Source organism: Arvicanthis niloticus, chromosome 22 (genome assembly GCF_011762505.2).
Source record: "Arvicanthis niloticus isolate mArvNil1 chromosome 22, mArvNil1.pat.X, whole genome shotgun sequence".
NCBI lineage: Eukaryota > Metazoa > Chordata > Mammalia > Rodentia > Muridae > Arvicanthis > Arvicanthis niloticus.
In genome coordinates, this window is record NC_133429.1 from 30,172,785 (window position 1) to 30,187,079 (window position 14,295).

Here is a 14,295-nt window from a genome sequence, read left to right on the forward strand (position 1 = left end):
TTTATTTAAAATTATGGAAATTTTAAAACTTATGGACAGGATCATAGTTATATGTAATTGTATTGATCGCCTGAGTTTCAAACTGAAACTTTCTACCCTTTGATCAATATCTGCCATTTTCTTATTAATACTCATCCCCAACCTGTGCCAAGCATCGGATTTTTCTCCATTTTGATGAGTCTGTTTTAAATATGCTGTGCCCTTGCTATACTTTACTATTTTAAAATTATATTTTAAAAATAATTCGACTGCTCATTTACTTGTGCCATTGCAAAAGTATTTTAGAAGACCCTTTAAAGAACAAATAACCTGAATTACACACTTATTTTTAGAAAATAAATTTTAACAGCAGTCCTCAGAAAATCTGATTAATTGTAGAAGGAAAAGCTTTTCTAATTTGTCATTCAGTTCCTGGACTATTTGTGTTTTATTCACAGTATAAATTGTTCAAAAAGTTTTATCTGTAAAATATATGATATAATATTCATTAAATTCATTAAATGATGTAATATTCATTAAAGTGTCACGTACCTTGATTATAATATTCACAGTCAAGGGCTGAAAAAAAAAGAAAAGTGGGTATTAAATTGCTTATAAATTAAATATTACTTATCTGAGGATGTGCAACATGGGGATATGCATTTATTAATAACTACATAAAATAACAGAGAATGACATCATTAATCAGAAACTTCCCATGAGCAAAGATGATTGTGTGTGTGTGTGAGAGAGAGAGCACATACATGTATAAGAGTGTGTATGTGTGTTTGTGTGTGTGTGTGTGTGTGTGTGTGTGTGTGTGTGTGTGTGTAGATGATGTTTTTTAAAACAGTCCCACTTACAACCTAGGCCAGCTTTTAACTCACAGTAATTTTCCTGTCTCAGCCACTTGGGTGCCAAGATACAAGTGTATCCAACAAGGTCTTGCTCAAAGGGTACTTTTTAAGATGATGTGTGTCATTTAAACAGGTTTCATTACATTATTTTAAAGATAGACAGATGCTTGGCAATTTAGAAGCCAAGCACAGAAACTGTTGAAATCATAATCTGTCTTTCAGATGACTAATCACCCACATAAGTAAATAAAATCATTAAGGAGTCAAATCTGAAAGGAAATCAATCAAGATCAGTTTAAAAAAGAACTTCCTTCTTATCAGAAGGATGAAACCTCACAGGCATAAGAGTTTTGGAATCATAAACAATTTCTGTAAAGATATATGTAATATATATTTAAAAAGTTGCAAGAACAGCAGTCAAACACAACAGAAAACTTAAAACATTTTTCTCTTTGACATATGATAATTTGTGGTTAGCAAAAGACTGAAATTTAGACAGTTAAAACTAACTATAGTTCCCTGAGGTGCATGCATTACTCCCCAGTAAAACAGCAATTAATTTGCATCATCTTAAAAGCTGTCCACTTAATGATGCTATGCAAGGTACCCACCACAGACAGTGGGTGACCTCCAGTGAACGGGCACCCCTTCCTGGCAGCATTTGTAAGCATATGCAGCTACACTGGTACATAGGCATTCACAGTCCCCACCCAGGTTACAGTTACACGTATCTTCATGGCAGTTTTTGGCAAAAGAAGTAACGTCAATCTGGAAGTAAAAAAGAAGAGACATTATGATTTCAATAAGCACCGAGTGTGACTGAATCCAAACTTCCGAGGGAAGAGTAACTGCACACATTTCTTACAATGGGTGTCATCAGCATAACACTATCATCTACGGTGACGTAGACCTTACTGTCTTGACCCACCGTGTTGCCAAAGAAAATAAAGTTACTCAGAAAATGCCACCTCAAAGAACTAGCAAAACAACAATAACAGATCTCTTTTGGCATCTGCACTAGGGCAGATTTCAGGATTTTGAAAGTGCACTGCTGTGTTCAATCATTGTTGGCATAATCCCCGTGCATTAAAGGAGCTTGCTCTGCTTCTGAATGCACCATGCTTTTCTTTGCTTTTTTAGTCTCCTAAATGGCAATATATGCTAGTGGTGTGTGACTGGAAATGGGCAGTTTCGCTTAAATGTCTCATCTCCACCTAATCACTTGCTTTGCATTGCCCTTGTGAAATCACTGATGAATGTAGACAATGTGTCACAAAAGAAGAAGTTTTGTGTCAGTAATTTGTGTTTCAGGTTGTGTGCCAGTGCATGGGTTAATTTCTCAAGAAGCAGCAGGGAGAGGACCCGTAAAATTCTGTGGCTTGGGTCCAGAATGAACACCATATCGTCTGCCAATGAACTGCTTCCCTAATAAGCATAAAAATGTCAAAATGGGGCCCCTTCAATAAATTGGATTCTAGTCCACCCACGTCCTTTTAATGTAGCAAGCACTCTTGGACTCCCTTTAAATTCCTAAAAGTTCTTGGTATTATAGCAGAGTTATCACATTAACGCCTACAACCCAAGTGTTTAAAATAAAAACTATAAACATGTTACATGTCAACATAAATTACATATTTTAGTAAAAACTCGTACTTTTGATCAAGCAAAATTACATCAGTAAGGAGAGTGGAGTGTTTCACTGTATTGCAGATGTCTGTAACAACCTTCTAGAGCACACAACGGCTTCGCCATCCACTGCTGAAATATTTTCCCTGTGGCTTGGTTTTGGTTAAAATGAAGAAAGGTCTCCATGTGCGTATAATTAGAAATTCAATAGTGACTAATATCTTTGGGAGTTAACAGTGATGATTCTTTTACACTATATCCAAAACTGTGGCTTTTTTCTTTCAATATTTTTTAAAGTAGGTTATAATGCACTAAGTAACATTGTATCAGTTCTGAACACTGTGTTTTAGTATTCTCCTTTTCCCTATTGTCTTCATTGCCCCACCCCCCACTTTCCCTGATTCCTTACAACCCCCAGGGCACAGACTCTTTGCTTCTTTCATGCCCCTTGTGTCCTTTTCCTCACTCCCTAGCCTTTCTTGCTGCCTGTTAACTACCTTCTTGATTTCCTTTCTATATTTTAGGCTTCACCCTTTTACATCTGTTTACAAGTAAATATGTATACATTGTAGCTAGGATCTGTAGATGTGTCCTTGTTGTTGTTTGTTACAGTACAGCTCCATCTACTTTCATCTTTCTTTACAGCTGAATAAACTCAGTGTGTATCTATACCACATTTTCATTATGCATCTGCTTGCTGTTATGAATACAGCACAAATAATCTTGGATATGAAAGTATCTCTGTGATGAGATATAGATCCTCCGTAATAGCCAGACGTGGTATGGCTCGGTTATATGGCAGTTCTTATTTTAATTTTTAACAACCACCGTACTAATACTCATAAAAACAATGTTTAATTTGATGTCTGAGAACACACCAAAAACCCTGTATTTTCACTGACCTAAACTCTTTAGGTTGAATTTAGCTTCAAAATAATCTTTTGCTTCTGTGTAATTCCATAATATTACTCTTCATTATTTAAAAACTGAATTGTACACAGATCTCCTAAATGTTAATGCATTTAATGAAATGCAAAAGCAACAGGCCACCCTTATTTTATATCAGCAACTGGATTTTCAGAAAAAGTATCACAAAACCTTTAAGTCCACAGTTATAAACCAAGTTTCACAAAATTCTACTTTTCACTTCAAAAAATTTAAATAATTTTAAGGACAACAAATGTCATTGGGTACTTTTTATCAGATGAATCCAGATCAGTCTCCTCTTCTCAAGAAAATATCTGCCAAATATTCTCATCTTGATTTCTGTAATGTTTTTATTACTTGTTCTTTCAAGTAAAGGTGGTGTTTTGGGAAAATAAACGCAGACCTGGCTCACAACTCAAAAACTGTACATGTGCCTCCTTTGAGAAAACAGGGGGCATTCAACATGGGGTGTTGCATGGCCTTAAGGGTGCTTGTGAGACTCTTAACAGCAGAAATCGGGTGTCTCTGCCTCTTTTGCTGGCTCTTGAGACTCTTTTCCCACTACTAGGTTTCCTTATCCAGCCTGGATATGAATGTTTGTACCTAGTCTTATTGCATCTTGTTATGCCATGTTCTATTAATATCATTGGGAGGGCTGCTCTTTTATGAAGAGAAACAGCAGGTGGAGCAGATTTGGAGGAGACGTGTTGTAGGGAGAGCTAGGAGGAGTGAGGGAGAATAGACTATGGTCAGGATGTATTATATGAAAGAAGAAAAGAACTGTATTAAATTACTTTCACAGTGTCTACCAGGACCCAAAATTATCATGTGGGGAAGGAGGTTAGATATTTAAGTTATGTTCTTGGAATAGCTTCCAGTACTATTTTAAATATGCCACCAGGGATCCTGTTAAACCACACTTACATAGAATGCCCACTTAAATGTTCTCTGATAACAGATAAACATCTATTCCCTTTATAATTTACAGATATTTACAAAATGCCGTGGGCATGTTGTATTTCATCAACTAGAATGAATTACAATGATCCTCTGCAGGCACACATTTGGATAAGGTGGGATAAGGAAGAAAGGAAGTCAATTAAACATGATGCTTAGAAAAATACCAACAAAGGTCCCCTAACAAAGATTGTAGGACCTGAGAAACATGAGTTTGTTGAATGCATCCTACTCATCCCAGTATATACAGCAGCAGGTCTTTATAGTTGAGATTTTAGTGAAAGCATTCATTTACCACATTACGACAAGGAGCAAAAACGTCACTGTACAGAATGGAACATTCTCTCTTGGCATAGGGAAATTTGTTTTGGTGTGCCTCGCAGGGCTTCAGTGCCTCGACAAGATCTTCACACTGTTGAAAATCAAAGGGAGAAGGAAAGGTTGGAAAAAAGCTAAACTCTGAAATCAGAAGACCCGACCTGATTCTAGCCATGACAGTAGCCGCTAGCACAGTCTTGTCCTTTTAGACATGTTCACCTATTGCCTGCTCTCAACTATATAGGTTATAGATTAATAACATAAATCACTTCTTAGAAGCAACTAAGTATTAACGAAAGTGATATCACAGAGGAAAATTAATCATTTTGAATTGTTCACAACTATGATATTTTCACAAAAAAATATTCTATGATCATGAATGCCCCTCTTCAATGTTTCACGTTGTTCATGTTTGTCTGTACAGACCATCTTCTGTGGTATTGGATGTACAGATCATCTTCTGCAGTATTTGATGTACAAACTACCTTCTGGGGTATTAGCTGTAGAGACCACCTTCTGAGGTATTGGATGTACAGACTACCTTCTGAGATATTGGATGGATGTACAGATTTCTATAATCTCCAGAGACTTAATTTTCATAAACTCTGAAATTTGACCTCTGCTGTTTCTAATGTGCCTCTCCAAAGCTTCCCTTAGGAATGCCCACCAACAATTTGCTCAATTAAAAACACAGAGGCAGTTTCTCAGTCTGTAGTCACTTTCTTACCTCTCAATCTGTCTTAAGAATCTCTTCTGATGTGGATTCAACACTAACATTTCCTGTTGGTTTTCTTATACTATACTATACTGGCTCTTCTCCAACCTCCTGCTCCTACTTTTCTTTCAAAACCTTACCTCAAAACCCCTAGTCCCTTCAATTGACACAAGTGTCCTGAATATGCTGCTACATGCTAGGTCTATATACCAGGTCAATTTCCTGTATTTCAAAACTAGACATTTCCTGCTAAATGTCTTTCAGTCACAGCTTTCTCAAAAGTGACTTTCTTTGAAAAGACAGCAGTCTATCTAAAGTGGACTACACATTTCTACTGTATCCTGAAGCCCATCCCTGTACACCTATATCTCCTCTTCGCCTCGCTAAGGAAGAACTCCAACTGATATTTCTGATGCCAGAGGTATAAAACTATTTTTTGAGTCTTTCAAATGCATTTTTTCAATAAATACTAGGAATTTCCATTTTTAATGTTCTCAAGTTTTGTTAGATTTCTAATCTCCCCTCTTCCCTGGCTGTACCATAAGAGCATCCTGCATCTACACTTTCCAAGGTGTATCCTTAGTTTAGCCATTCTCTATTTATGACATTATGCTCTAACCATATGAACTCTATGAGATATATTCTGTTCTGTATTCTCTCCACCCCATTCACATCTGCTGAGTGACTTACTTTTCCTCTGTTCTCTTTCCTATAAACAGTGGTTCTCAACATGTGGGTCACAACCAACATGTGGGTCACAACCTACACATGGGTTGCATATCAGATATCCTGGCTACCAGATGTTTACATTGCAATGTGTAGCAGTAGTAAATTTACAGTTTACGAGTAGCAACAAAAATAATTTTTTGGTTGAAAGTCACCACAACATGAGGAACTGAATTAAAGGCTCACAGTGTTAAGAAGGTTGAGAACCACTGCTATAAACTTTATCTTCTCAGATCTTGTAGATGTTCAAGACTTTATCTTCAGACTATTTGTTCCAGAAATCTTCCTTGAATTCTTAAAACCACTACTTGCTGTGCATATCTACTTAAACACCCATCTATTTCCATATATTTTATTGGTAATTTTCTACATAGCCTAGTAACTAAGACATTAAAATTCCTCAGTGCAAAAGAATGCCATATTTGTATTCTGTGCCTATATTATAATGAAAAGGCAGTACATTAAACAAATTCTACTGAATTAATTTATAGCAGAATGTATTTTTCTATGCTTGAAAAATATGAGAGAAGGTATAAATCTAAATGTCACCTTTCTTATTCTCTGGACACATAATTTGTGTTAGAAAAATCACTGAACCTCCTTGAGACATAATCTTTCCATCTGTAATGTGAAGACTTTTGCAAAAATAAAGTTGTCACAAGAATTACATAGAAAGCAAATATAAAACTCCATCACCTATAAATTATTATAAAAACAACATGCCAAAAAGTAAACTAAACTAGCCTCTTGACTGGGCATTATGGGGGACCTGGTACCACCCCTTGCCTGGGCAAAGCAGGTGAGCTGGCCTAGAGGCAGTGGACACAGGAAAGCTGGCAGGATGGACAAGCCAGCTACCACCCAGGCCTAGATCTAAGGCTTTGAGTTGTCCCTCCCCATCATCAATTGCATCTATGAACTGCTGGAACATGTAAAAGAAGCTGGTCCTGAAGAATCAAAACTTCAGAATCTCCATGATATCTCCAGGGCCAAGAGGAGTCCCTGTGAGGATCTATTATTGATAATGTAGCAGAGGCCAAAGTTATTGAATCATACCAATGATTTATTGCAATGAATATTTGTAAGTAAAGCTGTGTAGACAAAAAAGTATACTGTGGGACACACTGTAACATATAGTAACTCTTACAGCAGGATTTTTTTGGTTTGTTTGGTTTGTTTTTTGGGTTTTGAGAGGTAGGTGTTTCTTTTCTTGGGCATGGGAAGTTACAAGGGTACAGGGTGAATATGAGGGGACAGGAAGATGAGTGAGATTGGGGCACATGATATGAAACTCACAAAGAATAAATAAAAAGTTTAACAATAACCTAAGTAATTTTACTCCTCGGAATATTCTTTTGATAAATATGTTTTTCTAAATCCCATATATGTAACTTACCTGTCCTAAGGCCCAGCTGTCTCCGAACACCTGAGCATTTCTCACTTCTATGTTATTAGATGTTGTCATGTCATTTGAAGTACATTTGTCAAAGTTACCACACAATCCTGCCAGCTTGTTCTAAAGTAATAAAATTATGATGAGATATTTTATATTTATTCTAAGACAAAATCTATTAAAACTTTGGAAGATTTAAGACATACAAAAAAACTTTCATAGAGATAATTTAAAATAAATGTGTTAAGAAAGTGATTCATACCAATTCAATTATGTCTATAATATTTAATATCCTCAATATTTTAACCAACTTCCAAGTATTAGTTTTCCACACTTACTATAGCATCTTAGTATTGATATCTCTAACAATGTAAGTAGAGATGTATATACTGAAGTACATTTTTACTCTCTTAGGTGGTTCTGATAAGAATGCCTTCCTTACCCATCATGGAATATGCATTATCAAAAGCAATGCACTTACATCTTAGGTTGGTAAGGCTCTGTGCAGAATCTTACCAGTCCTTGGCTTGCCAGTCTGTTAAATTAATTAATAACTCTGGGGGTCTATTTTTCAGAAGTACAAGATATATATAATATACAAGTATAAATATTTTTTATAAAGAAAAACCCACCAGATTATATATTTAAGGCTCAGTAACAGTGTGAATGTTGAAACAATAAAGCTAACCAAGGTCACTACAGGTTGTGAAAGGAGGAAAGCAGTGGCCACAGAACTACTTATAGCAGCACTGACCAGTGTTGTTGGCAGTCAAAGTACAAGTACATGACTTGAAACTGAAAATAGACCCTCAGACAGAGTTAATTATTAAATTAACAGGCTGGCAAGCCAAGGACGGGTAAGATTCTGCACAGAGCCTTACCAACCTAAGACACAAATGTATTGCTTTTGATAATGCCTATTCCACAATGGGTATAAAAGGCATTCTTGTCAGAACTCAGGCTCAATACTAGTGTTTTGTTTGTTTGTTTGTTTGTTTGTTGTTTCTTTTAGAGACAGGATCCTTTAAGACTTTTAAAATGCATGACATTCCAATAATGATGGAATTCATTCTTAAAACCTTGAATTGATACTCCTTCAAATCTCTCTTCAACAAAAACTGCTAGAAAACTGCCCTTTAAAGTAAGATGTTTTCCAAAAATGCAGACAGTGCATGGGACCCATGTCTTCGGAATTGTAGATATTCAAGGCCAATTATGATTCCACCCACCTATACCACAGCTTACAATAATATTAAAAGGAAAAAACACTAATTTATAAAATATGGATGAATTTTATATTTATTTTACCAGGTCAAAGATGGAAGATCTCAAAAATTACCAAACAATTCCACTGATACAATATTTATGGAAGGAGATCGTATAATGGTGTTTTTTCTGATTGTGGGGACATTGGTAAGATTTAGCAATAAGGAAGCAGCTGAACACATACTGGGTATTGATAGACTTGTTTTATTTTTAAAAAACCTACACTACTAGGTCAAGACTCTATACATTTTTTCAAACCCATAGATCCATAAGGTAATTTTAAAATACCTTATTACTAGTTACTTACTACTACAATTTTACTATATGTTAACTTATTTTAAAAATCTACAATGTGAAGCATAACAGAGAAAACAGATTATTATTAAGTGATTTTTTTTTTACCAAAAGAAACCAAAACCATCATATAACCAAACTCAAGGGAGAAGAAAGAAGGGAGATGAACAAAGCAAAAACAAATATTATGATGTTAATATAAAAATGAACTAAATCAGATTGATTTATATTATACAAATCAATAGCATATTCCTTTACATTGCTAGGTAGTATCCTGTTATGCCACTTGTATGTTACACCAGTTGTATGAGTATATTCCAATCTCTGAAGTCTTTCCCATAGGGTATTATTAGTAATTTTGAAAACACAACAGTTCAAACATCGTTCTCTATAGTTACAGAAAGAATCCAAGAAATCCTTTAAAACCAAATTTGCCTAACAATTTGTTTAATCATTATTTTCTTCAAACACAATTTCATTCATAGTATCCCATTTAAGGAGAAGGTTGGCCTACCTTCCACTGTGGCCCGACTTTGATGTGGATGGTTGTCTTCTCATCCCACAGAATGGTGATATCTTCCTCTGGGAAGTATATTACTATGTAGAACCCAGCCTTCCACAGCTGGTATTCAGGTTTGCTTTCCAGGAAGAAACCTGATCGCTTCTTTCAAAAGGATTAAATGTCTTAGAGTAAGTATCACAGTCTCTAACCAAAGGAGAGAATACGTTATGCTTTCCAATAAGTATATATCAAACATAATTGCTTGCTGTGGTTTTTTTTTAATTTTCTAATACAAACCCAATGTTTTAAATAAGAAATATATTATATTGGTATTTACATAAAAACTAAAGGATGGGCTTGGCAAGAGAGCATGGAAAAAGTAAAAGATAATCCAGGGACAATGAAGAGAAGAGAAAGACAGAATGGACATAGAGACTATGAAGGAACAATGGATATGAGAGGTTAAGAATGAAAAATGCATGCTCTTCCCTTCAAAAGAAAAAACTTATCATCTTGAGTGAGTTAACCCAGTCCCAAAAAAACACACAGGGTGTTTACTCACTGTTAAGCGGATGTTAGCCCCAAAGCTAGGATTAGCAAAGACTCAACCAGCAGACCACATGAATCTCATGAAGAAGGAAGACCAAGAGAGGATGCCTCAGTTCTACTTAGAACAAGTAACAAAAATGCTCAAGGGAGCAAATATGGAAACAAAACATGGGACAGAAACTGAAGGAGGGGCCATCAGGAGACCACTCCACCTTGGTATTCATCCCATGTACAGCCACCTAAGCTAAACACTGTTGTGGATGGCTGGAAGTGCATAATCTGAGGAACATGATATAGCTGTCTCCTTAGAGGTCTGCCAAAGACTAACACACTCAGAGGACGATGCTCACAGTTAACCACTGATATGATCAGGGGGTTCCCAATAGAGAACTTAGAGAGAGGACTGAAGGAGCAGAAAGGGTTTGCAACCCAAGAAGGAAAGCAACAATACCAAACAAGAGCCCCCCAAGGTCTAAACCACCAACCAGGGAACACATAGGGAGGGACCCAAGACTCCAGCGGTATATATGTAGGGGAGGATGGCCTTCTCAGGCATAGGTGGAAGAGGAGTTTCTTGGTCCCATAAAAAAATAAACACAGAGTGGGGGGGAATGTGAGGGTGGGGAGGGGATAGTGGGGGGGTAGGCGCGGTCACCGCCTCATAGAAGCATGAGGAGGGGGATGGGATAGGAGGTTTCTGGGTGGTGGGAGGAAGTGGAGTAAGGGAATAAAATCTGAAATGTAAATATTACAACGAATTTTAAAAAGAGGGGAAAAAAGAAAAGTTGTTAGAACCAACATCTTTAAAAAAAATGTCAGCCCCCTGGGGGGGGGAATTTTTTTTTCTTGATACTAAAACTTGTTCTGAGAATTGTATATTGCAGAACACACAGCCTTGGTGTATCTACTCATCAAGCATACTGAGCAGACCTGCCCAAACCTCCGATGTCCTGGAATTCCATCTGGATTCAGTGAAGACACAGCATCAGAGGCTTATCAACTTACTCTTCCCCCAACCCCTCTTCTAATATCTCAACGCCCATAATCAGCTTGAAGAAGTTAAAGAAGAGTCAGCGCCCCTATTCCCTGGGCTTGGGGTCTAATGTGGTTAATAATGGTCTGTGTTAATAATGGTCTTTCTAGGGAAAAGTTGTGGTTTTTTTGGAACAGGGAGGATTAGCTAGGACTTATTGCATAGCCATAACCTATTGGTAGAAATCTGTATAATTATTATCAAGATGAAGTTATAATTTCTTAAATGGTACAAAATTTACTTTGATTTCAAATTTAAGGTTTTCATTAGTACGAGCTTCTTATTAATATAAAAGTGAGATGAATATTGATACTCTCATGGGCAATGTGCCTGTATAACACATTTAGGAATACAAGGCTTAGACTCAGTCCTTCTTTAACTTTTTTAACTGATTTGGGACAGTTAACCTATGAGTTAAGGGACTGTAGCAATTCATGGCTTTGAGTTTATTGTTAGGAGGTTTCCCATATTTTATTTAGAAATAGCTGAGAGGAGTGAACAGACAACAGTCCAGGTGACCTTACATGGATAGTTGGTTTTCCAAACGTCAGAAGTCCATAGAATTGACGCTACAAATATTTATATATTAATGACTATTCTAATTAGAGACCTGTCTACTCCTGACAGCTTCCTGTCATGGATTCTAAGAAGAAATTGAGCATCCTTGGAGTTATGCCAGTTGTGTGGTGACAGCCACTAGGCAAGAATTGCCTCTTTCCATCTACAGACAAATTACTGTCCAGAAAAGGACACACATGCAGAATAGTCGGCTGATTATATCTGCCTAGACAGAGTAATCAGCCCTTAATAATCCTGCATCACTAAGGTCTGTCAGATGACTCTGGGCCAGGAGGCTGAAGATTTGATGCTCCAACGTTCCGTAGTATAGGGGCTTTTCAGGTGTTCAGCGGTCTCTATATATTGGCTAAGTTTTAGAAGCTACGTTTAGTGCTTCCCATAACTTCAGTTAACTCAGTCATTCTGGATTTCTGACAGGGTTGAAGACCCATAGCCTCATAGCCAATCCTGGCTATTTACTTTGAGAGAAAAGATCTGAGTAGATAGTTTTCAGCTGACATTTATTCTAAAGCAAAAAAAAAAAAAAAAAAAAAAAAAAAAAAAAAAAAAAAAAAAAAAAAGCCAAGATCAAAAGTTAGAAGAGATGACAGAGGTCCTGGTTAGTCAACAAAATGATGGACTGGGTATTAGGACTATCTTGTACCTCACTGGTACAATTAGGAATAAGTATGCTCTAACTGTATTTTGAGAGAAAAGTTTTACTTTAACAAGAAGAGTGATATGTAGGAGGAGCTAAGTGGGAAGGAGTATTGAGAGGAAGAGATGGAGTAAGGAGAGAAGATGAAGGAGAGGAGAAGCTAGGTGATGAGAGAGAGAAAGAGAGAGGGGGCATGGAGGCAGATGTTCACAGGTCTCCAACAGTCAAAGATAGTTTTTATATCTATGTTGGGTATTGGGTTATGCTTCTGATGGAGCATTACCAAACTTATAAATCCTTTGATTAACATTAAAAAAAATTGATTAAAGCAAAAAGGAAAGGGGGGCATGGGACAGGGGTTTTCTAGGGAGGGGAAATGGGGAAAGGGGATGGCATCTTAAATGTAAATAAAATATTAAATAAAAAAATAAAAGAAAAAACTTATCTTTGCTATGATTCTCTTTTCTTAACTACAACATAAAAGCAGCCTTCTAGTGCTATTACACTTTTTAATGAGATACAGAACTATTTATATTTGGCAAGATACAATGCTTTAATAGTCCAGAGAGAATTTCTAAATGAAATGGTCTGATAATCAAAAAAGAAAAATTATATGTATATTATATGTATACATATATAGATAAATAGATACATACATACATGCATGCATACATACATACATATATACATGTGTATGTGGTACATCTACCCCACAGGTTACAATGATTGATAAAGGGCAAACACTTTCTTTTATATATGAGACCAGAAAACTGTTATGAGAACAGGGAATTAAAGATGACGTGGAAACAAATGGAATGGGTTAAACAAAGAAACATGGCTTAGTGACAAACACCCTCAAGATATGGTCAGATCTATATAAAAAAGCAGTAGGGGGCTGAAGCATGGATTACAAGACAATTCAAAACATAATCAATAGAGGTTTGAGCAGGGAAGTAATAGCCTAGGGTTTGGAAGCTCAAAGGAAATAGTTTACAAACTAGAAAGGGAAAGAGGGATCAGACAGGGAGTCCATTGGGAAGCCAGAGGACCTGTAACCATGACTATGGCCCCAAAGTAAGCTCATAGGATGAGCTTGAGAATACATAGTTGGATTAACGAGAAGAAAACTGATTTATCCCAGCCCAAAAAACAAAAAAGTGGAAACAGATATAAAATCCTTCATCCATTTTTCTTCTCTAAATATAATAAAGTATAGTGGGAGAATGCCATGAGAGAACGGTGTTTAAGAGAACATTTCAAAGGATAGGTGAAGTAAACGTCATCTCGTGTGTGTGTGTGTGTGTGTGTGTGTGTGTGTGTGTGTGTGTGGTTTTTTCCACCTCCTATACTAATACTATACTTACAACTATACCACACACAGCAGATATAACCATTCATATTGTTAACTGACTTTACCTAGCCTCAAATTCTTCTAGTGGCCAATCTTCTATTCTCACTGACTGGAGTAGTCACATTATTATCGGAACCACCTCAGATCTATGCACTGGGTATTCCTCCTGCTAGGTACTGTAGTGCCCGAGTGTGGCATAATTGCCTTATTCCCTTCTTGACTCGAATGCTTTCTTCACCAAGAGGCCACATGAGATCTCTTGGGTCCACACTTTGAGTTTTAATGCTCTGTAATTTCCATCTTGAAATCAAGTTTACTTTTGAATCTGTGACTCGTGAGCCAAGTCCAATGGACTAAAGATGATACACCCACGCCATGGCATCCTGACACCTGTGCACTCTCCGTCTTGCATCTCCCACCTCTCAGCACCGGTTTCGGCTTCTTGCCCCATAGCCTCTGCTTGGGGACCACTGCTATACTGCATCCACAGTACAGAGCCAGGTTAGGTTAGATTGAGCATGGAAACCAAGCATGAAGAGTGACAGGATTCAGCCATCCACACTAGGAAGTTCTGCACTCACCATGA

At 36.9% G+C, this 14,295-nt stretch overlaps 1 protein-coding gene across 1 annotated transcript in view; it reads right to left on the bottom strand.

Moving 5' to 3' along the window:
• Otogl (otogelin like) overlaps nt 1–14,295 on the bottom strand; it is a 140,615-nt gene that overhangs the window by 49,271 nt on the left and 77,049 nt on the right. The window contains exons 27-31 of the mRNA XM_076920159.1: nt 9,573–9,722; nt 7,502–7,621; nt 4,642–4,758; nt 1,448–1,604; nt 532–558 (exon numbers count right to left, since the gene is read on the bottom strand). Coding sequence (XP_076776274.1) covers nt 532–558; nt 1,448–1,604; nt 4,642–4,758; nt 7,502–7,621; nt 9,573–9,722 — 571 coding nt within the window. The remainder of the gene's footprint in view (nt 1–531; nt 559–1,447; nt 1,605–4,641; nt 4,759–7,501; nt 7,622–9,572; nt 9,723–14,295) is intronic.